This window comes from Sapajus apella, unplaced genomic scaffold (assembly GCF_009761245.1).
Source record: "Sapajus apella isolate SASKATOON/1434 unplaced genomic scaffold, GSC_monkey_1.0 scaffold57, whole genome shotgun sequence".
In the NCBI taxonomy this organism is placed as follows: domain Eukaryota; kingdom Metazoa; phylum Chordata; class Mammalia; order Primates; family Cebidae; genus Sapajus; species Sapajus apella.
The window spans coordinates 14,440,210-14,464,558 of NW_022436997.1; the positions used below are offsets into that span (position 1 = coordinate 14,440,210).

General features: G+C 37.2%; 1 protein-coding gene across 4 annotated transcripts in view; it reads right to left on the minus strand.

Annotated features, from left to right (window-relative positions):
• Window positions 1-1,516: 1,516 nt before the first annotated feature.
• RNF138 (ring finger protein 138) overlaps window positions 1,517-24,349 on the minus strand; it is a 40,329-nt gene continuing 17,496 nt past the window's right edge. For 2 of the 4 annotated variants that reach the window (XM_032245400.1, XM_032245399.1), the window contains 6 exons: window positions 23,204-23,369; window positions 21,230-21,345; window positions 10,536-10,592; window positions 9,050-9,161; window positions 5,882-5,989; window positions 1,517-3,888 (listed from right to left, as the gene is read on the minus strand). In XM_032245400.1, coding sequence (XP_032101291.1) covers window positions 3,820-3,888; window positions 5,882-5,989; window positions 9,050-9,161; window positions 10,536-10,592; window positions 21,230-21,345; window positions 23,204-23,369 — 628 coding nt within the window. In that variant the 3' untranslated portion in view covers window positions 1,517-3,819. The remainder of the gene's footprint in view (window positions 3,889-5,881; window positions 5,990-9,049; window positions 9,162-10,535; window positions 10,593-21,229; window positions 21,346-23,203; window positions 23,370-24,349) is intronic. The other 2 variants (XM_032245401.1, XM_032245402.1) reach the window with 2 other exon arrangements.

Consider the following 24,349-nt stretch of genomic DNA (forward strand, 5'->3'; position numbering starts at 1 on the left):
GTAAACACAAGAAAAAAAAGCAGAAAAATCTCAAAACAATGTTATAAAAGCCAGACATAAAATAATATTTACTGTGTGCTTCCATTTATCACAAAGCTATGTGTGGTATTAGAAGTTACATAGTGATAGTAGTTAGCTGTGACTGGAAGTAGAAACAAGAGGATGTAAGGAGATTCTAGTAATGTTTTTTTCTTGATCTGAGCATGGATTACTTCAGGTTATTGTTCACTTTGTGCACTTTGAGTATCATGTACCATTATTGCCCATTTAGACAAATATGAAATCTCCCTCACATCCTATTGTCTTCCTCTGTTTCCTCCACCAAATGGCTGTGACTCATCTGATTACCAGTCTTTCATATTTATTCCCCTGCCTTGCTTGTCTTAAATGCTACAGTACATCTTTCACTATTACAATCTTAAGAATTCCTGGTTTTTTTGTTTTGTTTTGTTCAGACAGGCTCTTACTCTGTCACCCAGGCTGGAGTGCAGTGGCACAATAATGACTCACTGCAGCCTCAACCTCCCCATCTCAAGCCATCCTCCCACCTCAGCCTCCTGAGTAGCTGGGACTACAGGTACACACCACCACACCAGGCCAATTTTTTGTTTACTTGTAGAGAAGGGGGTATATGTTGCCCAGGCTGGAAGAATTCATTATACAGGACATTGTACAATATAGTTTAAATTGTTTGTCAATAAAGTACACAACAGAATACACCCATTTTACTCATCTTGGGGAAAGAATGAAGCATATTTCATCTTTCTCAATCCCAGGACGGAACCACTGCTGTTCAAGTGGGGAGACAGGCTGTAACACTCATTTTCCTTAGATTCCTGTATCCCTTTTTTTGTTAAATTGAGAAACGCTGAGTGTATGATCCTGTATTCATCTTTAACTCACCTCCCTTCCCCATCTTTTTTCAAAACTGTAATGGCACAGAGAATTACATTACACACTAAGTGGTATCATGGAATGAGAGCTTTTATGTCTGAGTTTTTATAGTATGCGTTATTTATATGTTTTCTGGGTCACACCTTTTCTACATAGTATGCTAAAAAGTCACACTTCTACAAAGGGTTTGAGTAGCAGCTGTAAGGGGTTTCTGTAAAAGTTATGATGTACTGAAGATCGTAATTAATACTTACCAAGCAGCCCATAGGTATATGACAATACATTTGGCAATATAGTCTTATAACCCTGATATCTTACTTAAAAGTGATTTCTCCATATTAAAGTGTCTATTAAGCAATTAACAAGCTTTCTGCCTAGCTGCTAACAGGGCTTGAAAATCTCGCTACATGGACACTTCATAAAATTGCTTTTAAAGTGATTAACATTTGAAATGAGTAAAATAGGTTTATAAAGTTAAATCTGACATATAGCACCAGTATGTGCTAGCTTTTTTGTATCCCTTTTTTAAATGGAAAATAATGGGTTATCTCCTACATGTCTTTCAGGGTGAGTTATGAGTTAAATATTTGCCTCCAGACAAAATTTTAATTAGACACACAAGTAGGAGAAAACCACTTTTAATTGAAAAATAAAGCAATACATCTCAAATAAGACTGTTTAACAACATAAGCTGTAATTTGTTGAAATAGCTTTCCTAAGTGGTACTCTGAAATTAAGGTATTGGAGTATCAATACAGTTTCCCTCCTTTAATCCTGATTCAGCTATAAGCAGTATTAAAAATAGGAACTTTTCCCCATAAATTTAATTTCCATAAATTAAATCTGTAAAGTCTATCCCTATTCCCAACTCACTAACAAAAGGAGGGGAAATTTTAAACAATCATTTCCATATTGAGAAATTCCCAGATAAAAGCAAATAAAGTCAGTATTTTTCTTATGAAAAAGCTGATATGTGAGACACGCAAGACTACCAGTGATACTTAACTCATTCACAAAACTTCAAAACACAATTCCATCAAGATGACCTCTACTACAATTTTCCTTTAAAGAAGTTCCCAAATCCCAGAATGGTTTAACTTAACATATTGGATGTATTAAACTTTGAAAGAAACTATGAAAGTTATTGCTTTAAACTGGAAAAAACTATGGTCAAGAGTCTCTTAAAAAGGGTTTGTTTTTAAAATTACACCCATGTAACTGCAGAGAAAATGCTCAAGCACATACATAGTAAACATCACCCTATAAAATGACAAAACAAAGGCATATGTTCATTAAGACATATGGCTTTTTTTGTGGTTATTATAATCCATAAATAAAGTTATTACTATTTGATTGAAAAAGGTTTTTACAAAACTCCACTTCCAAAATTAACGTTTTTATTAAATCAAGTTAAAAAAATGTTCAGTGTAGAAAAGTCAAGAAGGGTTTTAACAAAACCAAAATATACCTTTTTTATACAATATATGTATATATTAGCAGCAAACTACTTCTGAGATTCTCTTTTATGTTCTTTTAGTAATTTTAAAGAAAGCATAAACAATTTATTATTAGTATGGAATGTCAGTGAATCTACTATTCATCCTTTATTCTGTGATTTGGGCCTTCTACAAAATACTTTATGATTCTCATTAATGAATACTAAGAACAAACCCAGTTTTGACTAAAAGGTAGTGAAACAGAATGGTTGGTAGAATCTTTCTCACTACATCATGGTCACATATTATATTTGAGAATAACAAATGAGCACCATATAAACAGGTAATTGTTGTGTGTGTAAACTCAATTTTTAAGGTGTAATAGCAGCCAACTAGATCACTTAGCAATGTGACTGTTACTTTTTAAAAATTTGGTGAGATACAAAATTTTAACAAATCAGGTAAACACTTCAACCCCGTTGTTTGTCCATTTTAAAAATCCTTAATAGAAATTCTATATATAACCTGACAAACTGCATACATACATACGTGTGTGTATATATACACACATAGGTGTATGTATACATACATATACATCTTTAGCTTTGAATAAATTTCTAAACTGAGATGAAGCCAAATCTCTCATTTGTATCTTGTAGAATACAGTAATACAGTATCACCAACTGAAAGTTTCTAATAAAAGTTTCAACTTAGTTAATCAGAAATACTGGCTATTGAAAATTCTGAGGCTAACGAGCTGTTATTCAGCTTAGTAAATTCCAAGCTTACAAATCAGTCAAAGTAAGACTGAAATTACCAAATGCCCATGAAAGAAATAAATTTTTCTCTTCGTATTTCCTTCTAATAACAAAAACAAAATATCTTTACAAGCTTTTACTTTTTAAAGAATTAAAATTATTACAGAACTCTCACTAGTCTTCAAAAATAGTAAATGTTATATAAATACAATTTTCTTATAGTTGAATTTTTCAGCTAGAATCTGCATTTTAAAAATTTCCTTTGGATTATTCCATTTAGCACTTCAAGTTTCTACTCTGCAACTCTAATAACTGGCTCAGATTTGTTAGGTTTACATCAATCACACTGTTCAAAATTTGCTACTGTGTGTTATCTGTGTACAATAATAAAGTAAATGGGAGGAATGCACCAAATTTCGAAAGCAACATAATGAAAAATTCAAGAATATTTAGTATTACAAAAAGATAAAGTACAACAGGGATTCTCTTTCACCGTTACATTAGTGAAATATCTTTTTTTACGCTTTTAAAGCTAATGTCAAAACTTTCATTTTTTAACTTATCAAGAGGATGAAGTTTTTAGAAGCCTCACCTTTATTTTCAATCAAAACCTAAAATGACTGAATTACTTTTATTAATATACACATCAAGTTACTGAAATGGTGACTTCATGTAGTTTTCCCTTAAAGATGGCACTTGCAGGTACAAAGATGCAGAGATGTCTACAGCCTTCAGATGTTTACTTGAAAAGATTCTTCAACAGCAGTTTGATACTGAGTTTCTTCATCTAGCTGAAGATTCTAAAAACGGTAACATTACATGTCAACAGGAAAAACAAACATACTCAACTACTCAATATTTTGCCCAATACATTAGATATCTTGATACACATTACACACACTTAGGACAGTTATGTACAACATGCATAATGGTATCTTTTAAGATAAAAGATTTGAATATCTGAAATTTAATAAAAAATTAAGTTCAGTTGTAACTGTTCAGGAATAACAAACAATAGAGAGGATCAGTAGAGAACAAAATCTGAGCCATTATAATGCCTTCTAAGTGATTAATAAAAAATGCAGTTAATTGTAAAGCTGGGTAAGCATGTGCCTGTAGTTACAGCTATTCAGGAAGCTAAGGCAGAAGACAGTTTGAGACTATGAGTTTGAGGCCAGCCTGGGCACCACAGGAAGACCCTGTCTCTTTAAAAAATAAAGATAAAAAATGAAAAATACAACTGAAGTTAATCATCACAATCGTAAATGTGTCATCTCTAGAAAATAATGCCAAATAATATCTGACAGTATACTGATTTTAAGAAAACATGCATTTATTGAATTATGAGTTGAATAATAAATTCTCTTTTTTTATTTATTTTTTTTTTGAGATGGAGTTTGGCTCTCACCCAGGCTGGAGTGCAGTGGGGCAATCCTGGCTCACCACAACCTCCACCTCCCGGTCTCAAGTGATTCTTGTGCCTCAGCCTCCTGAGTAGCTGGGATTACAGGCACCTACCACCACACCCAGCTGATTTTTGTATATTTAGTAGAGACATGGTTTCACCATGTTGGCCAGGCTGGTCTCAAACTCTTGACCTCAGGTGATCCACCTGCCTTGGCCTCCCAAAATGCTGGGATTACAGGCGTGAGCCATCGCATCCAGCCAAGTAATAAATTGTTAACTATAACAGGAAGTTATAAAACTTATCCTTAATTTTAAAAATTGTATTTGCTATCAATTTTATGCCCCATGACTTTTGCTTTTAAGTCAAGGCCTCAATTTGACAATCTCAAATAATTTGATTACCTACTTTTCTATGGCAAGGTAAAACAATTTGACAATTAGATCAAAAGTGGTTCACAAATCTTTGTATTTCCAAATACATTTGTCTAGATATAGAAATCTTTCTCACAATGAGAATTTAATAATAATCTAGAATTACTTCATAAAATTGCTAAAACAATAAAGCACACCTATATTTTATATATTTTAATTATTTTGAAATAGGCTAAATCATGCAAATTCTAAAAAATTTTAAAACCATTTAACAAGAATGATGTAATTCCAACAGCGGAAGGCAGACAAAAATGTAGATTTTGTTCATATCACTGTGCTTACCTAAACTGGAAAACAAATAGCCATTATTTATAAGGACTAATTTCAAATAGGGTTTTTGATTAAACTAAAGTTGAATAATATGCAATTTCAGAATTAAGTTTTCTCCTAATTAAAAAACTACATCACACATATTTGGAAGTAGAAATTAATCTATTTTGCTTTATGAATTCATTTTTACATTATATAACTTCCCTTACACTCTTAAATATTGTCTCTTTGTAACCTGGCTTTGCCTGATAACTAAGCTCCCTCATTTTTAAAAAGCATGTGTCTTACATTTTAGATGTGAGAAATCTAAGATTTCTAGCATAGATAACAAGCAACTTACACTACATGAGAAATATATCCTCCATATGTTATATCAATTTCACTTTTCTGTAGGTACAATTTTCTCTTAAATCTACAAGTATATTCATGTAAATTATTTTGTTAATCTAGGTGCTTGCTGTTCCTCTATTAACTCTCTCTCTAGAACAGAAGGTAGAGAGTAAACTCAATTTTTACTATTTCTGTAAGCTAAAGTTCACCAATATTATTAAAAACCAAAGAACTTGCACTAAATCCAACAAGTAAGAAAGAATAGCTTGGCACAAAATTCAAAGTTAGATTTCAAAAAGTTACTTAACTTGAATATTTAAACGGTACTTTCCTAATCTTGAAGAATTCACTTACCACAAATTCTCCATAATCAAACTGATGTCTCTGATTTAGATGACTAACAAAATTTCTAGTTATCTGGCGAGGATCTCCCCAGGGAAGAGACACACAAATGGGACATGTCTATAAGAAACAGATTGTTTTAAACAAAAAATAAGAAAAACAAAATATTATAAAATTGAGAGTATTAAAATAACACAGACATACATTACCAAAAACATCTACGTGAGAAGCATTTTTTTTTTTTTTAAGACGGGGTTTCACCATGTTGGTCAGGCTGGTTTTAACTCCCGACCTCAGGTGATCCGCCCACCTTGGCCTCCAAAGTGCTTGGATTACAGGCGTGAGCCACCATGCCTGGCTGAGAAGCATTTTTAAAAGCCAAGTTCCGTTACTAGATAATTTCCCAATCAATTACTTTAGATAAATGACATTAACACAGTAAGAGAGATCTTAGACATTCTATTCCTAAAATCTCTCTTTTTTTAAATCCCCCCTGTGGTATTTCCAGATATTCCTTAAATCTCTTGTTACACAAATGTTTCAAGAGAAACACCACATCTAGCTTTTCATAAAACTAACCGTAATGACAGTTAGCACTAACTGGCTGCCTGCAATGTACCCAATATATTATCTCATTTGATCTGTACAATAATCATATAATTATTATGAGCTTTATCTCATTTATGAGCTTTATCTCATTTATAAGTAAAATAAAAATGAAGTAAACTGGAAAATTAAATTTAAAATCCTCGGTTTTTCATTTTTTTTTTTTTTTAATTTATTTTTTTTGAGACAGTCTCGCAGGCTGGAGTGCAGTGGCAGGATCTCGGGTCACTTCAACCTCCACCTCCTGGGTTCAAGCAATTCTGCCTCAGCCTTCCGAGTAGCTGGTACTACAGGCGCATGCCACCACACCCAGTTAATTTTTGTATTTTTAGTAGAGGTGGGGTTTCACTATGTTGGCCAGGATGGTCTCGATCTCTTGACCTCGTGATCCGCCTGCCTTGGCCTCCCAAAGTGCTGGGATTACAGGTGTGAGCCACTGCACCTGGCTTCATTTTTTAAAAATAGAGACAAGGTCTCGCTGTTGTCTAGGCTGGGTCTCAAACTCCTAGGCTCAAGCAATCCTCTCACCTTTGCCTCCCAAAGTGCTGGGATTAAAGGTGTGTGCCACCACACCCGGCCATATCCTTACTTTTGAATGAAGTACCATCTTAAAAAGTGAATGTAAGGCTAGGCGCGGTGGCTCACGCCTGTAATCTCAGTACTTTGGGAGGCTGAGGCAGGCAGATCACGAGGTCAAGAGATCAAGACCATCCTGGCCAACATGGTGAAACCCCGTCTCTACTAAAAATACAAAAATTAGCTGGGCATGGTGGCGCACGCCTGTAGTCCCAGCTACTCGGGAGGCTGAGGCAGGAGAATTGCTTGAACCCAGGAAGCAGAGGTTGCCGTGAGCCGAGATTGCGCCATTGCAATTGCACTCCAGCCTGGGCAATAAGAGCAAAACTCTGCCTCAAAAAAAAAAAAGTGGATGTCTAACATAACTGAAATGACACACACACAAACTTTAGTAATTGAACTCTAGCCAAAGTTTATGATATATCGAATATTATGCAGAAATGAGTAAGAATTTGGTAATCCAATATAAAAGTAAATAAAATCTTTTTTTTTAATCTTAAATTTTTTTTCTTTCTTTTTTTTTTTTTTTTTTTTAAATAAATAAAGACGGGATTTCACCACGTTGGTCAGGCTGATCTTGAACTCCCGATGTCAGGTGATCCGCTCGCCTTGGCCTCCAAAGTGCTTGGATTACAGGCGTGAGCCACTGCGCCCAGCCAATAAAATCTTTTTTTTTTTTTTTTTTTTAATTGCATTTTAGGTTTTGGGCCAATAAAATCTTAAATATGAGAGAGATTTCCTAGAGACTTCTTTGGCATTGTACTTGTTTATTAAGTATAACTGAACCCATTTTATGTGGTATGTGAGAGTTTAAGGTCATCCTCAATGGTTACTGAAGCACATTCTTTTTATTTTTTTTTATTTTTAAATAGACAGGGTCTCACTATGTTGGCCAGGCTGGTCTCAAACTCCTGAGGTCAAGTGATCCCCCAACCTCGGCTGCCCAAAGGGCTGGACTTATAGCTGTGAGCCACTGTGCCTGGTCCTGAAGCATATTCTTTCACAACTTTTCCTAGCATATTCACTAAAATAGCTTAGAAATATCTACAGTTCTTATTGATAACATTTCCCTTCCTATTCTTCCTTCTGAAGACAATATTTTTATATCAAAATGTTCAGCTGAAAGGGAAATCTCTCCCAGCTCAGTTTCTCCTGTTCCATTCATTTCAAATGACTTACCTGTGAAATACTTCTAGGATCATTAAATGTTGGAATACTGCATTCTGCTCTTTCTCCCTCATTATCAAAAAGCTCTCCCCATTTTCTTTTTCTTTCTTTCTTTTTTTTTTTTTTTTAAAGACAGGGTTTCACCATGTTAGCCAGGCTGGTCTTAAACTCCTGACCTCAAGTAATCCACCTGCCTCTGCCTCCCAAAGTGCTGGGATTACAGGCGTGCACCACCGTGCCCAGCCTGCTCTCATCGCTTTCTTACATAACCTCAAAATGTTATGAAAAATATGCACGCATCAAAAAACAAAGTCTGAGTCTTTTCTTTCCTTGCTTTACTTATTCACATACTAGATTCTGCAAGAATACAATAAAAATACCTACTGACCTTATTCTTACTTATAGGTATTTTCACTTGCAGCAATCTACCTGACTAGATCCACTTGTCTGCCATCTACAGAGCAAGAAACTGAGGCCCCAACAGATAGGTTCTGCTACTGCTCAGGAATGAGTTCCCAGTTCATCTTTCATTACTTCACTCTTCTCCAGACTGTGCTGTATTACTTCACACTATACATCTCTCTTTTTATAATGAGACTGTGCTATATTACCTCACAATATGCATCTCTCTTTTTATAATGAGATATTTAATTATATTTTAAATATCTCATTTTGCATCACAGTCATAAATCCTTTGTTGATAAAAATCTACCTTACTGATAATGTCCCAACCACATATAAATCAACTACTTTCCCTTGTACACATGAAATGAAATAAATGGAACAGCATGTTTTAATCTAAGCAGAAGACAGTCTTACAGATGTACTTACCACAGGAATTATCTGAAATAGGTGATTACTGTTACAGTGATCCAGTAAACGCTGCCTGGTAAAATTTGATTCTTGACACAGGGGACACTTAAAAGTGGGATGACCAGAAGAACTGTGAAACAATTTTAAGTGAAACATACTTATTTCAAAATCATAACATAAAATAATGCTCTCCTATTTTTTGAGGAATCACTATAAATTTTTTAAAGTTACAGTTATTAGACTATTCAAAGAGTCTGTCATGTTTTCAGCAAATGATGCATTACAGAGGTTCCCAATCTTATTTTACAGTCCTCTTAGTGTCCTCAGTACTATTTTTTCATGGTGCCTCTAGGCCAAAACAAAAACAAAACCAAAAACCTAGCTGGCTCCATTTATTATGTAGTTAGGTACAAACTTAATTGTAGTCATTTGTGTGATGCCAATAGCTTTCATTATACGTCCCCTGAAAATTTTAAATATTCTGTGATGTTCTACATTTTACAAACCTTATTATCTAGGAACTTAAAACTTCTGAAAGACTCCCATCAATATCATATCTCTAAAATATACCAGGCCCTAGGAATCCAACATCTAGAATTCAAAGGAAAAGCAAAAAACAAAAGCACTGATCATAAGAATGAAATACTCGAAAACATTCTGAGGATCATACAGATTTTTTTTTTTCTTTCTGAGACGGAGACTCGCTCTGTTGCCAGACTTACGTGCAGTGGTGTGATCTCGGCTCACCGTAACCTCCACTACCCCTGGGGATCAAGCGATTCTCCTGCTGGAGCCTCCTGAGTAACTGGGATTATAGGCACACACCACCATGCCCACCTAATTTTTGTATTTTTAGTACAGACAGGTTTCACCATGTTGGCCAGGCTGGCCTCGAAACTGAGTTCTAATACTTCCGAATTTCAGGAAAGAACAATTCAACATGGACAACTTTACCTGAATCATGTGTGGAAGAAACCTGACCACAGTGAAAGAGAATAGCTAAACTGTTTTAATCTAATGTGATTCTTAAAAGCAGTAACTGCATTTTCTATTTCTAAACTGCTAACTTCAAACACCATGCCTAGTGATTTAACTGAAATTTTTTAAAAAGCTTAATTTACAGCCAGAGGCGATGGCTCACGCCTGTAATCCCAGCACTTTGGGAGGCCGCGGCAGGTAGACCATCTGAGGTCAGCAATTTGAGAACAGCCTGGCTAACATGGTGAAACCCCATTTCCACTAAAAATACAAAAATTATCCGGGCATGGTGGCAGGAACCTATAATCCCAGATACTCGGAAGGTTGAAGCAGGATAATCACTTGAATCTAAGAGGCAGAGGTTGCAGTGAGCCGAGATTGCACCACAGCACTCCAGCCTGGGCAACGAAGCAACACTTCATCTCAAAAACAAAAAAAAAAAAGAAAGTTTAATTTAAAAAGGTATTTGATAAAGTGATAAATATAATATTATTTACTAAAGTGGCAGGATTTTTTAAAAGCTTACCTTGTATTCTCTTGGTAAGTTTCTGTGTTATCAGATGTGGATGTTTCACTCCTATTACTTAAGCACAGGGGAAGAAAGTTAATACCTCAAAGTAATGAAAACACATTAAAGGTTAATTATCTTGAACCATTAATGAAGAAGACTAGTCTGAATTTGTTTTAAAAGTCTGAACTTCAATACTCCTTTTTCCTATGGGTCCTTGAAAAACAAAATCTGAACATCAAATAGCTCTGAACTATGAAATAATTATGACATTAATTACTTTTAAATAAATTCACTGTTTACTACATTCTTATTCATATTCTTTAAAATTAACTTATGCACAGTTACAGAAGTATAGAAAATTTTGCAGAATTACCTTAAGTCCCATTCCTCTATCTTTACATAGACTAGTAAGGTTGTAAATGCTAGGGTAGACTCAAGAATTAACTGTTAACTTTTTTACTTGAAACTAGGACATAGTTTAAGGTTATGACCTCCAAAGTGGAATAATTTAAGAAAATATGTGACTATTCATTATGTTTATATCTTACTTCCAAAAAGGAAAGAAAGCAGGCTTCACTAACATTTAATATATAGAACAACTTGACATCTCCACTTTTACCCTATACCAGAGTCATGTGTCATATGGAGTATCAGAGGAACCCTAAGTATTCCATACAGTGCTGTTGTCACTTGTGTGCTACAGAATTTAATCAATATGGTCAATTTTATTTATTTTTTTGAGACAGAGTCTAACTCTGTCGCCCAGGATGGAGTGCAGTAGTGCAATCTTGGCTTGCTGCAACCTCCACCCTCCTGGATTCAAGCAATTTTTCTGTCTTACCCTCCCAAGTAGCTGGGATTACAGTCATCAGCCACCATGCCCAGCTAATTTTTGTATTTTTAGTAGAGATGGGATTTCATCATGTTGGCCAGGCCGGTCTTGAACTCCTGAACTCAGGTGATTCGCCCACCTCAGCCTCCCAAAGTGTTGGGATTACAGGCGTGAGCCACCGGGCCTTGCCCAATGTGGTCAATTTTTTAAAAGCAATGTTTTTCTTTTTTTTTTTTTAAGATGGGGTTTCACCCTGATGGCCAGGCTGGTCTTGAACTCCTGACCTCAGGTGATCCACCCACCTCAGCCTCCCAAAGTGCTAGGATTACAGGAGTGAGCCACCGCGCCCAGCCAAAGCAATGTTTTTCAATAGCAGAAATCTTTTTTTTTTTTTAATTTTTTTACAGAGTCTTGCGCCAGGCTGGAGTGCAATGGTGGGATCTCGGCTCACTGCAACCTCTGCCTCCCAGGTTCAAGCGATTCTCCTGCCTCAGCCTCCCGAGTAGCTGGGACTACAGGCACACGCCACCACACCCAGCTAATTTTTGTATTTTTAGCAGAGACAGGGTTTCACCATGTTGGCCAGGATGGTCTTGATCTCTTGACCTCGTGATCCGCCCGCCTCAGCCTCCCAAAGTGCTGGGATTACAGGCATGAGCCATCGCACCTGGCCTAATAGCAGAAATCTTAACACAGTAATAAAGATAGGTAGTGGCAAAAAAAAATTGTGCAACACAGGTTGGCCCTATATCTCAATGCCAGAGTTTAAAAAGCTAAACTTAAACTGGTTATTGATTTTTCCTTTATAAAAAGACAAGCAGTACTATATCATCTACCTAGCAGCTGGTCTTTCTTTTCTGTTTATTTCAAAATAAATATATATACAACAATGTGTACACAGCAAAAAGGCACCATTCCAATGACACCCAGTTCTCTTCTGTGAAGATAACAATGTTATCTTCTCCACATATAGCCCAAGCAAGCAAGCAAGCAAACTTGGCTGTTAAGATACATAACCCAAATAGAAGACTATTAAACTACTATTTTCACCTTTTTGCAACTAAAAACCTGCTCTTTAAAATAAAGTCAAATTGGCCGGGCATGGTGGCTCATGCCTGTAATCCCAGCACTTTGGGAGGCCGAGGCCAGTGGCTCACAAGGTTAGGAGTTCAAGACCAGCCTGGCCAAGATATTGAAACCCTGTCTCTACTAAAAATACAAAAATTAGCTGGGTGCAGTGTCACACGCCTATAATTCCAGCTACTCAGGAGGCTGAGGCAACAGAATCGCTTGAACCTGGGAGGTGGAGGTTGCAGTGAGCCAAGATCATGCCATTGCACTCCAGCCTGGGTGACTGAGTGAGACACTGTCTCAGAAAATAATAATAATAAATAATAAAGTCAAATTATGGAGAGTGCATTTATTAAGGGAGTGTTATATGATTGTTAGCAAAAACAGCATGTGTCACCAATTTAAAAAATAACAACTCATATCTATACATTTAAACTTGGTAGTAGATTTTTCTATCCAGCTTAAAAAATCTTCCAAATTAATATAAACACTGGGTTTTGAAAATAAAATAAACACTGGGTTGTGGATGTGCCCTTTAAAAATACTGTAACAACTTTTGATTGGTTTATAGAACTATAACATTATCAGGGAAGATGAAAATTTCAGCAACAGTCCTTTTTAAATTTAGAAAATAGGATTGAGTTTTTGTTTTGTTTTGAGACTAAGTTTCCCTCTTGTTGACCAGGCTAGAGTGCAATGGCTCAATCTTGGCTCACTGCAACCTCTTCCTCCCGGGTTCAAGTGATTCTCCAGCCTGAGCCTCCCGAGTAGCTGGGATTACAGGCATGTGCCACCACGCCTGGCTAGTTTTGTATTTTTAGTAGAGAAGGGTTTCTCCATATTGGTCAGGCTGGTCTCGAACTCCCAACCTCAGTTGATCTGCCCAGCTTGGCCTCCCAAAGTACTGATATTACAGGCATGAGCCACCATGCCCAACAAGGATTGAAGTTTGTTTTTCTTTTTTTAATTACACTTTAAGTTCTGTGGTACATGGGCAGAATGTCCAGGTTTGTTACTTAGGTATACATGTGCTATGATGATTTGCTGCACCTATCAACCCATCATCTACATTAGGTATTTCTCCTAATGCTATCCCTCCCCTCGCCCCCCACCTCCAACAGATGCCAGTGTGTGATGTTCCTCTCCTGTGTCCATGTGTTCTCATTGTTCAAATCCCACTTATGAGTGAAAACCTCACGTATGCTTTTCTGTTCTTGTGTTAGTTTGCTGAGAATGATGGTTTTCAGCTTCATCCACGTCCCTGCAAAGGACATGAACTCATCCTTTTTTATGGCTACATAGTATTCCATGGTGTATATGTGCCACATTTTCTTTATCCAGTCTATCACTGATGGGCATTTGGGTTGGTTCCAAGTCTTTGTTATTGTGAACAGTGCTGCAATAAACATACATGTGTATGAGTCTTTACAGTAGAATGATTTATAATCCTTTGGGTATATACCCACTAATGGGATTGCTGGGTCAAATGGTATTTCTGGTTCTAGATCCTTGAGGACTGACCAGACTGTCTTCCACAATGGTTGAACTAATTTACACTCCCGCCAACAGTATAAAAGTGTTCCTGTTTCTCCACATCCTCTCCAGCATGTTGTTTCCCAACATTTTAATGATTGCCATTCTATCTGGCATGAGATGGTACCTCATTGTGGTTTTGATTTGCACTTCTCTAATGACCAGTAATGATGAGCTTTTTTTCACATTTTTTGGCCATACTAATGTCTTCTTCTGAAAAGTGTCTGTTCATATCATTCACCCATGAAAATTTTGATCTTATGGCATACATCTTCCATTTGGATCTACATTTCTTTTTTCTTCTTTGAGACAGAGTATCACTCTCTTGCCCAGGCTGGAGTGCAGTGGCACTATCTTGGCTCATTGCAAACTCCATCTCAAGGTTCAACTAATTCTCATGCCTCAACTTCCCAATTAGCTGGGACTATAGGCACATGCCACCATGCCTGGCTAATTTTTGTATTTTTAGTAGAGATGGTGTTTCAGCATGTTGGCTGGGTTAGTCTTAAACTCCTGACCTCAAGTGATCTGTCCACCTCAGCCTCCCACATTGCTGGAATTACAGGGTTTGAGCCACTGTACCTGGCCTGGATCTGTTTTTTTTTTTTTTTTTTTTGTATTTTTAGTAGAGACGTGGTCTCACCATGTTAGCCAGAATGGTCTTGAGATCCTGATCTCGTGATCCGCCTGCCTCAGCCTCCCAAAGTCAAAGTGCTGGGATTACAGGTGTGAGACACCACGCCTAGTCTTTTTTTAAGTCTTAAATTTATTTTGTTTGTTTGTTCTGTTTTGTTTTTAGACAGGGTCTCGTTCTGTCATCCTGGAGTGCAATGGCATGAACATGGCTCACTGTAGTCTTGACCTCTTGGGCACAAGCATTCCTTCTGCCTTAGCCTTCCATGTAACTAGCATCACAGGAACATGCTACCACATCCATCTAATTTTTTTTTTTTTTTTTTTTTTTTTTTTTTTTTTTTTTTGGTAGAGATGGGAGTGTCAATTTGTTGCCCAGGCTGATCTCAAACTCCTGTGCTCAAGCAATTCTCCCACCTTGGCTTCCCAAAGTGCTGGGTTATAGGCGTGAGCTACCATGCCTGGCCAGAAATGTTCATTTTTATTTATTTACTTATTTATTTTTAGGCAGAGTTTTGCTCTTGTCACCCAGGCTGGATTGCAATGGCATGATCTCGGTTTACTGCAACCAGCCTCCCGAGTAGCTGGGATTACAAGTGCCCACCACCGTGCCCTGCTAATTTTTGTATTTTTAGTAGAGACAGGGTTTTACCATGTTGGTTAGGCTGGTCTCAAACTCCTGACCTCAGGTGATCGCCTGCCTTGGCCTCCCAAAGTGCTGGGATTATAGCCGTGAGCCACCACACTCAACCTATTTTTATTTTTATTTTATTTTTTTGAGATGGAGTCTCACTCTGTCACACAGGTTGGAGTGCAGTGGTCAGATCTCGACTCACTGCAACCTCTGCCTCGTGGGTTCAAGCAATTCTCCTGCCTCAGCCTCCTGAGTAGCTGGGAATACAGGCATGTGCCACTACGCCTGGCTAATTTTTGTATTTTTAGTAAAGATGGGTTTTGCCATGTTGGCCAGGCTGGTCTTGAACTCCTGACCTCAGGTGGTCCCCCCACCTTGGCCTCCCAAAACTGGGATTACAGGTATGAACACTGCGCCCGACCATAACAAAGCATTATTATCCAGAATACATGAAGAATACCTATAAATAAGAAAAAGAACATTTTGATACTATGCCAGATTCCATCATAGTTATTTAGCCACTTAAAATGTTGGACAACCTGGAGAGAAATTTATTAGGAATAATAAGACTGGTGGCGGCTGGGTGCAATAGCTCACGCCTGTAATCCCAGTACTTTGGGAGACTGAGGTGGGAGAATTAACCTGAGGTTGGAAGTTCGAGACACGGCTGACCAACACGGAGAAACCTTATCTCTACTAAAAATACAAAATTAGCCAAGTGTGGTGGTGCTTGCCTGTAATCCCAGCTACTAAGGAGGCTGAGGCAGGAAAATCACTTGAACCCAGGAGGTGGAGGTTGTAGTGAGCTGAGATTGCACCACTGTACTCCAGCCTGGACAACAAGAACGAAACTCCATCTTAAAAAAAAAAAAAAAAAGATACTGGCAATTTTCCTTTTTTCGTTTTTGTGAAGAGCTGTATTTGAAATAAACTGTATCAACCTACTGATATCCAGTTATTAATATTTACGAAGAGTCAAGATTAGTAGGAACAGCCTGCAAACAGACCAAATGATTTCCAAGGAAGATAAAATTGAAATGTCGTCTGTATCTTAACGATTACATTCATCTGCCCTCCTCCTCCCTACTTCCTGTGGCTAAAGAAAATAAAAAGATGCAATCTTATGTTAGAAGCAGAATTTTGTTATGAAATAGAAATGGCCTTAATAAAATTAGCACTGCTATTTAAGTATTATTCGAAACTACCACACACCAATGCAATAATTTTGCTAAAACATCCTCTAACATTTAGTCATTTATAGTAAACAGTACTTCTCAGAATTATATGAATGAAAGCGCCAGATTATTTTAGATGACTCAACTGGAAGTTATAGCTTATATTTAGATATATGGAAAAAATAACAGTGTCTGTTTTACCAATCCCTGTATATTCAATAACATGTAGAGTGTTTCCAACACTTCAGAAGGTATAATAAATGTATACTGAATTGGTGAAATGATCTATGGATTTATTTTGCAATTTATTTATTTATTTTTTTTACTACTCAGGTACATACAAATGCCACTTTATGAATTTCCTTAGCCATGCTCTATTCAGCTCTCTTCTCCAGGTTCTGGTTATCTATTTCTTCCTCCCACCTGCTTTCAGTAGACCCAGAGCCCACCATTATTCCTTGTGGCTTTCTATACCCTACTTATATAGTGTACCTAATACACTACTCTTTGAAAATAGTCGCTTTACTCAAATTGCATAATTAGAGCCCACTATCTGTTTCCTGCTTGGACCTTGAGCATCCTATGGATCATATCTTATTTTACCTACTATTAAAAAAAAAAAAACAAACGTAGCACTTTGGGAGGCCAAGGCGGGCGGGTCACGAGGTCAAGAGATGAGTCCATCCTGACCAACATGGTGAAACCCCATCTCTACTAAAAAATACAAAAATTAGCTGGGCGTGGTGGCATACGCCTGTAGTCCCAGATACTCGGGAGGCTAAGACAGGAGAATTGCTTGAACCCAGGAGGCGGAGATTACAGTGAGCCGAGATTGTGCCACTGCACTCCAGCCTGGTGCATGGCAACAGAGCAAGACTCTGTCTCAAAAAAAAAAAACAACAACAACAACAACATTTCTCGTTGGATGTGGTGCCTTATACCTGTAATCCCAACAATTTGGGAGGCTGAAGGCAGGCAGATCACCAGAGGTCAGGAGTTCAAGACCAGCCTGGCCAACATGGTGAAACCCCAGCTCTACAAAAAATACAAAAATGAGCCGGACATGATGGTGAGCACTTATAATCCCAGCTACTAGGGAGGCTGAGGCAGGAGAATCACTTTAACTCGGGAGGCAGAGGTTGCAGTGAGCCGAGATCGTGGCACTGCACTCCAGCCTGTGCGACAGAGTGAGACTCCATCTCAAAAAAATAAAATAAAAATAAAAATAGGTTGGGTGTGGTGGCTCACGGCTATAATCCCAGCACTTTGGGAGGCCAAGGCAGGCGATCACCTGAGGTCAGGAGTTTGAGACCAGCCTAACCAACATGGCAAAACCCTGTCTCTACTAAAAATACAAAAATTAGCAGGGCATGGTGGTGGGCACTTGTAATCCCAGCTACTCAGGAGGCTGAGGCAGGAGAATCACTTGAACCCAGGAGGCAGAGGTTGCAGTAAACTGAGATCATGCCATTCCAATCCAGCCTGGGTGACAAGAGCAAAACTCTGCCTAAAAATAAATAAGTAAATAAATAAAAATGAACATTTCTGGCCAGGCATGGTAGCTCACACCTATAACCCAGCACTTTGGGAAGCCAAGGCGGGAGAATTGCTTGAGCACAGGAGTTTGAGATCAGCCTGGGCAACAAATTGACACTCCCATCTCTACCAAAAAAAAAAAAAAAAAAAAAATTAGATGGATGTGGTAGCATGTTCCTGTGATGCTAGTTACATGGAAGGCTAAGGCAGAAGGAATGCTTGTGCCCAAGAGGTCAAGACTACAGTGAGCCATGTTCACGCCATTGCACTCCAGGATGACAGAGCGAGACTCTGTCTAAAAACAAAACAGAACAAACAAACAACAAAATAAATTTAAGACTTAAAAAAAAAAAGACTGGGTGCGGTGGCTCATGCCTGTAATCCCAGCACTTTGGGAGGCTGAGGCAGGTGGATCACGAGGTCAGGAGATCAAGACCATCCTGGCTAACATGGTGAGACCCCGTCTCTACTAAAAATACAAAAAAATTAGCCGGGGCGTGGTAGTGGACGCATGTAGTCCCAGCTACTCAGGAGGCTGAGGCAGGAGAATCACTTGAACCCAGGAGGCGGAGGTTGCAGTGAGTCAAAATTGCACCACTGCACTCCAGCCTGGGCTACAGAGTGAGACTGTCCCAAAAAAGAAAAAAATCTTTTCCTTCCTTTGCCAATTTTCTTACTGATTAAACATCCATATACAAACTCAATTCCTCCATTGCAATCAGAACTCTGCATAGGATATAGAAATAAATAAGACTAGCCGGGCGCGGTGGCTCAAGCCTGTAATCCCAGCACTTTGGGAGGCCGAGGCGGGTGGATCACGAGGTCAAGAGATCGAGACCATCCTGGTCAACATGGTGAAACCCCGTCTCTACTAAAAATACAAAAAATCAGCTGGGCATGGTGGTGCGTGCCTGTAATCTCAGCTACTCAGGAGGCTGAGGCAGGAGAATTGCCTGAACCCAGGAGGCGGAGGTTGCGGTGAGCCGAGATCGCGCCATTGCACTCCAGCCTGGGTAACAAGAGTGAAACTCCGTCTCAAAAAAAAAAAAAAGAAATAAATAAGACTAAAAAGCTCATTCTAGGTAAGGAGACAGGCTGAAATAAATAAATAAATACAATAAAGTTTAGAGGTCTAATTGCATGAAGAACAGTTCTACCAAGAAAAAACTCTAGAGGTCGGGAAGGATTTTACTGAGTAGCTAACACTTGGTCGAAGTATTTAAGAAGAAAAAAGTCAACCAGCTGGCAAAGTGCAGGTTGTGATATTACTGGTAAAGATGTGGAGGTGAGGGCGTGATAGTGATGATGGGGAGGAAAAGCTAACATTCACCAAGCAAAGCACTATTCAAGTTTCTTTACCTGTATTAACTCATTTATTAACTTCAACCCAGTGAGGTCCTAATATTATAATCGCCTCTCATACCTTTCCTTAAACAGATTAAGACAACTGAGGCAGTTTCTTGCCAGTGTAATACAATTAGTAAGTGATAGCTGAGATTTAAACCCAACACTCCGGCTCCAAGCCTTTGTTTTTAACCACGGTCATATTGTTTTTCAAGAATGGCAAAGATAACGGAAGAAAAAATTCAACATGGCAAAGGGACGTGATGCAATGATGCAAGAAAAAGGCTATAAAAACAGAGGAAAGGGCCAGATCAGAAAGGGCTTTGGAATAAGGAATTTTGTCTTTTATACTTCATTAATATTACTTTGGTCACAGAATGTAAAACAGATTAGAGAGTAACTACCAACTAGACTATTATAATAGTTTGAGTGAGAGATGAGGGCCTGAGCTAGGGAAGTGACAGATAAGGAATATTGCCATTAGGAATCGAGTCTCTATGAGCAAGTGGATCTAAGCAGTAAGAGGGAGGAAGGCCTGTCTCCTGACAAGAAAATTTGGTCATTAAAAGCAGTGATTACAGTCATGTATACTAAGAACTTCACTAAAACCTGGAGATATCCTCACCAAGACAAATGCCATCCCCTCAATTAAGAACAATCTATTGGGTAAAAAAGCAGATAGGAAATTACAATAAAGTAGAAGTACAACAATAAGGAAAACAGAAATGAAGAAACCCAGAGAGACTAAAAATAAACTACACGAGCAATAAATTTCAAACAAATTTCCTTGACACTAACAAGTCATGTAAAATGAGAACCTGAGAAGTTTTTGCAGATTAGGCAATCAGAAAATTACTACAGATCTTTATCAGAAAATCACTAAAGATCTTTACCAGAAATTTCCACTGAGCAGGGAAGACACCTAATGTTGTATGATAAACATGAAGTGCTTAAGGGGGGTTAAGTTACTAAAAATTAGCAACATGTAAAATGAAAAGCTACTAAAATAAAATCTCAGAGACTGCTTAACATACTATATATACTGTCTCCTGGGAACCTTTCTACAATAGTGGCAATATTGTCTTTCCTTACACAGTTATGTGTATCCCTACTATTGAAGTTTTCAAAATTAACAATGCATTGTTTAGGGATATATGCATGGGTGATGATACATAAAGAAAAGCAAAGCAATGAATAATCCAAATAAGAGGATAGTGGTTGCATCTAGGAGTACAGGGTTCAAATGGGCAAACGCTCACATAGAGATTCTAAAGTTCTGAAAAATGTTCTATTTCTTGACCTGGAACTGGATGTTTATCATTATTTTTTTAAACCACAAGTGCATTTTGGCCATTTGTCTGTGTAAAATACATTTCATAAAGATGTTTAATGTACATAAATCTAAGAGAAGATACAAATCAATCCAAATCTAGTTGTTTAATAGAATTGAGGCACAAATAGAACTGCATTGCACCTAGTTTCACTCTTACGTGACATTTTAGAATAAAAATTTCAAACTATAAGTCTATCCCTTAGATAGCAAAGAAAAAATAGGTTGTAGTTGGCAAATACATTACTAAAAAGAATTTTCTATAGTTTCAAATCATTTCAGTTGCAAAATCAGTAAGAGAATAATCTCGAACTTATTTTTTATTCAAAAAAATAAAGATACTTAGAATGATTTTAAATAACATAAGCTTAAGTTCATGAAATTCTGCCTGGAAACTGAAAAAAAAAAAAAAGTTCATGAAGTTCATCTCCCAGATGATATCTTATATGTGCCAAATAGATTTTGAAGGCAAATGCTGTAGTTCTGATACTTCGCAATTCACTTTAAAAACACATGCACACAAACACACACACATCCCCCAAAATACTTTATCATAAAGTTCCCACATCAATTTCCATTTCAATTATGAAAATTCTATATTTAGGAATAAGTATTGCTTACCTGTTCCCTACTGAATCTTGAGAGATCTGAAAGTTTGGAATGATAGAAGAAACACCATATTCATCCTGATACTTCTTACAAGATTTGTAATGATGTCTCATGCGATAGAATTTAATCTGTAAATTATTGATTAAAATGTGACTTTTAATTTAAAATAGAACTCATAAGATTTGAGATACTGTCAAAAAGAAGAAAAAAATTAAAATAAGTAACTAAATACTCCATTTAAACAAGAGTTTTATTTTTTTAAAGTAAGTGATTTCATCCTTAAGCAGGAGTTAAAAATAGGTAATACATTTCTGTTCATTATATGTAGAGATGGAGAAGAGTCCATCTGTCCATAAACTCACTACAAAAAATAGCAAATAACTTTACACTTGAAAAGACACTACTAGTAGTAGACAAAAAACTTAAAGTACTAAGATGATGCCAGATGCTATCGGGCATGTCTTATTATTTAACTTCTGCAGCCTAGCAGAGTTAAATGCACTTTAAAAAAAGTAAGTTCATGGCCAGGCATGGTGGCTCACATTTGTAATCCCAGCCCTTTGGGGGGCTAAGGCGGATGGATTGCTTGTGTTCAGGGGTTTGAGATCAGCCTGAGCAACATGACAAAACTCTGTTCATACCAAAAATACAAAAATTAGCGAGGTGTAGTGTGCACCTGTAGTCTCAGCTACCTGAGGAGCTGAGGCAAGAGGATCCCTTAAAATCTGGGAAGTCAAGGCTGCAGTGAGCCAAGATTGTGCTACTGTACTCCAGCCTAGGTGACAAAGTGAAACCCTGTCTCAAAAAAAAAAAAAAAAAAAAAAAAAAAAAGAAAAGAAAGAAAATTAAGTTCCCAGGTTAATACTTGGAACATTTTTCAGCTTCTCACTGAGAGGAATAGCCAAAATCCCTCAAGTATGTTTTCTAGCTTCACTTCATCAACCTGTCAGTGAAACACTTTTTTCAAAAAGATGGAAAAGCAGATCTGACTTGTGTGAATGCAAGAAATAGCAACCGGTTTTGCTCACTGATTTCATTAGCTGTTAGAAAAAATGTTGGTGATAAATCTATACACATGGATATACTCAAAGCAAAACCACCCCTCACTATTTTATTCCTTCTCCAAATGATAGAATAACATCCATATTAGAGAATTAATGCTGGTTATTTGTTAACACCTAATTTTCCTACATGTTCCTTAAAATTAACCAAATATTTTGTGATTTTTTTTTTTTTTTTGAGACAGAGTTTTGCTCTTGTTGCCCAGTCTGAAGTGTAATGACGCGATCTTGGCTCACTGCAACCTCTGCCTCCCAGTTCAAGCAATTCTACCTCAGCCTCTCAAGTGGCTAGGATTACAGGCATGTGCCACCACATCTGGCTAATTTTTTAATTTTTTGTAGAGATGGGGTTTCACCACATTGGTCAGACTGGTCTCGAACTCCTGACCTCAGGTGATCCACCCACCTTGGCCTCCCAAAGTGCTGGGATTATAGGCGTGAGACACCATGCCCACCCCTTGTGATTTATTTAATAGATAAATACATAAGTAAAGTAAGCAGCTAGAAAGTTCCTTAACTACATAAATACATGTGACCAAACAAATCTAATAACATTTCTATGTGCAAAGCTGCAATAATGATGCTACCAGAAGAAAAACTTAAGGGTTGAATTTGTACCAGAATGGGGTTTAAATGAGCTAAATGCCAGCTTGCTCATTTAGTTAATTTAGTAAGTGATCAATGAGAAACTACTTTTAGAAAAATGCTATGCTAAATATGAAATTCGGTAATTTTTTTCAATCTCATTTATCAATAAGTTTATAATTGAGTAAGATCTATGCCCACAGCTTTTTTTTGGCCTTTTCTATCCAATTCCCAATCTACCTTCCTTCTTTTCAAAACAGTACCCACCAAGAAAATTCAAACAAGAATTTCAGAGTAGAAACTTGGCTTCCAAAGAAGAGAGATGTCACTTTTACTCTACCTGTTTTGCACAGCATCTGCAGCTACCAGAAAACTTCCTCATGATATTTTCAAGGTCTAAAGCCCGTTCGGGACATGCTCTCTCTCTTCTAGTCACATTTCCACGACACAGGGGACAATGTGTTCCACTTTCCCTCATTGCAGTCAGGAAACATTTTCTACAGAAACTAAACCAAACATTGTGACACGTTAATTACAGAAAAAAATTACTCTTTTCATCACTATAATTAAATACAAACAAATGATTATGGATATGCATTCATGTTAAGTAAGTTAGGCTACTCATAAGCACATAAATCTTATAAGTTTAAGAACTGTATATTTATTTATCAGAGAGTAAGACTGATAGGTGGACTAGATGGGAACATTTTAAAAATTACACTCAAGTCTGCTTTACAACTTCTTAACACAGTATATGATGAATAAATACTAATACTACATATTAATAATATTACTAGAGGAAGCAAGGTACAAAGGAAGAACTGGATCCTGGCTCTGCCATTTAGTAGCTGTGTGATCTTAGGCAACACATTAACCCATACTAGATCTCCATTTCCTCCCCTTACAAAATAAAAGGATGAATGACAAGCTTTTGTCCCAAACTGATGTGTATCAACATATTGTTCCACAAGACATAAACAGGTCTACTACAAAAGAGCACACAAACTGATTTGGGAAGTTCCAGGATAAAGTTAATAGACTTTACCCAAAATTAGGTGTTTCTCAAAGTTATCTGCATGTTCATAGGTGTTAATCAAAGTTACTTGGTCAGGAAATAGGAAAATTTTCCAAACAGTGTGCAATGGAATGTAATTTGAGAAATATTTAATACTTCCAGCTTTAAACATTTATAACCAACTTTCTAATTAGAATCAAACTAAAATCTTTTTATCTTCTCTAGCCCCACCAAATACCTTATTTGATCATTTTGCTTTCAGGAGAACCAGTTAAACTACAGACATATATATCTGGGATCTAAAATACATATACATTTAATCTACTCTCCTTTAAATATATATGAGTATTCCTCATCTATACTAACAAAAGTTGAGAAGTTATGGTGCCTTAAGAGATCACAGAACCTGAGTTTCCTAACTATGTAGCACTGTTAAACAAGTCAGTTTTCCCCCTCTAAAATGTTTCCTCC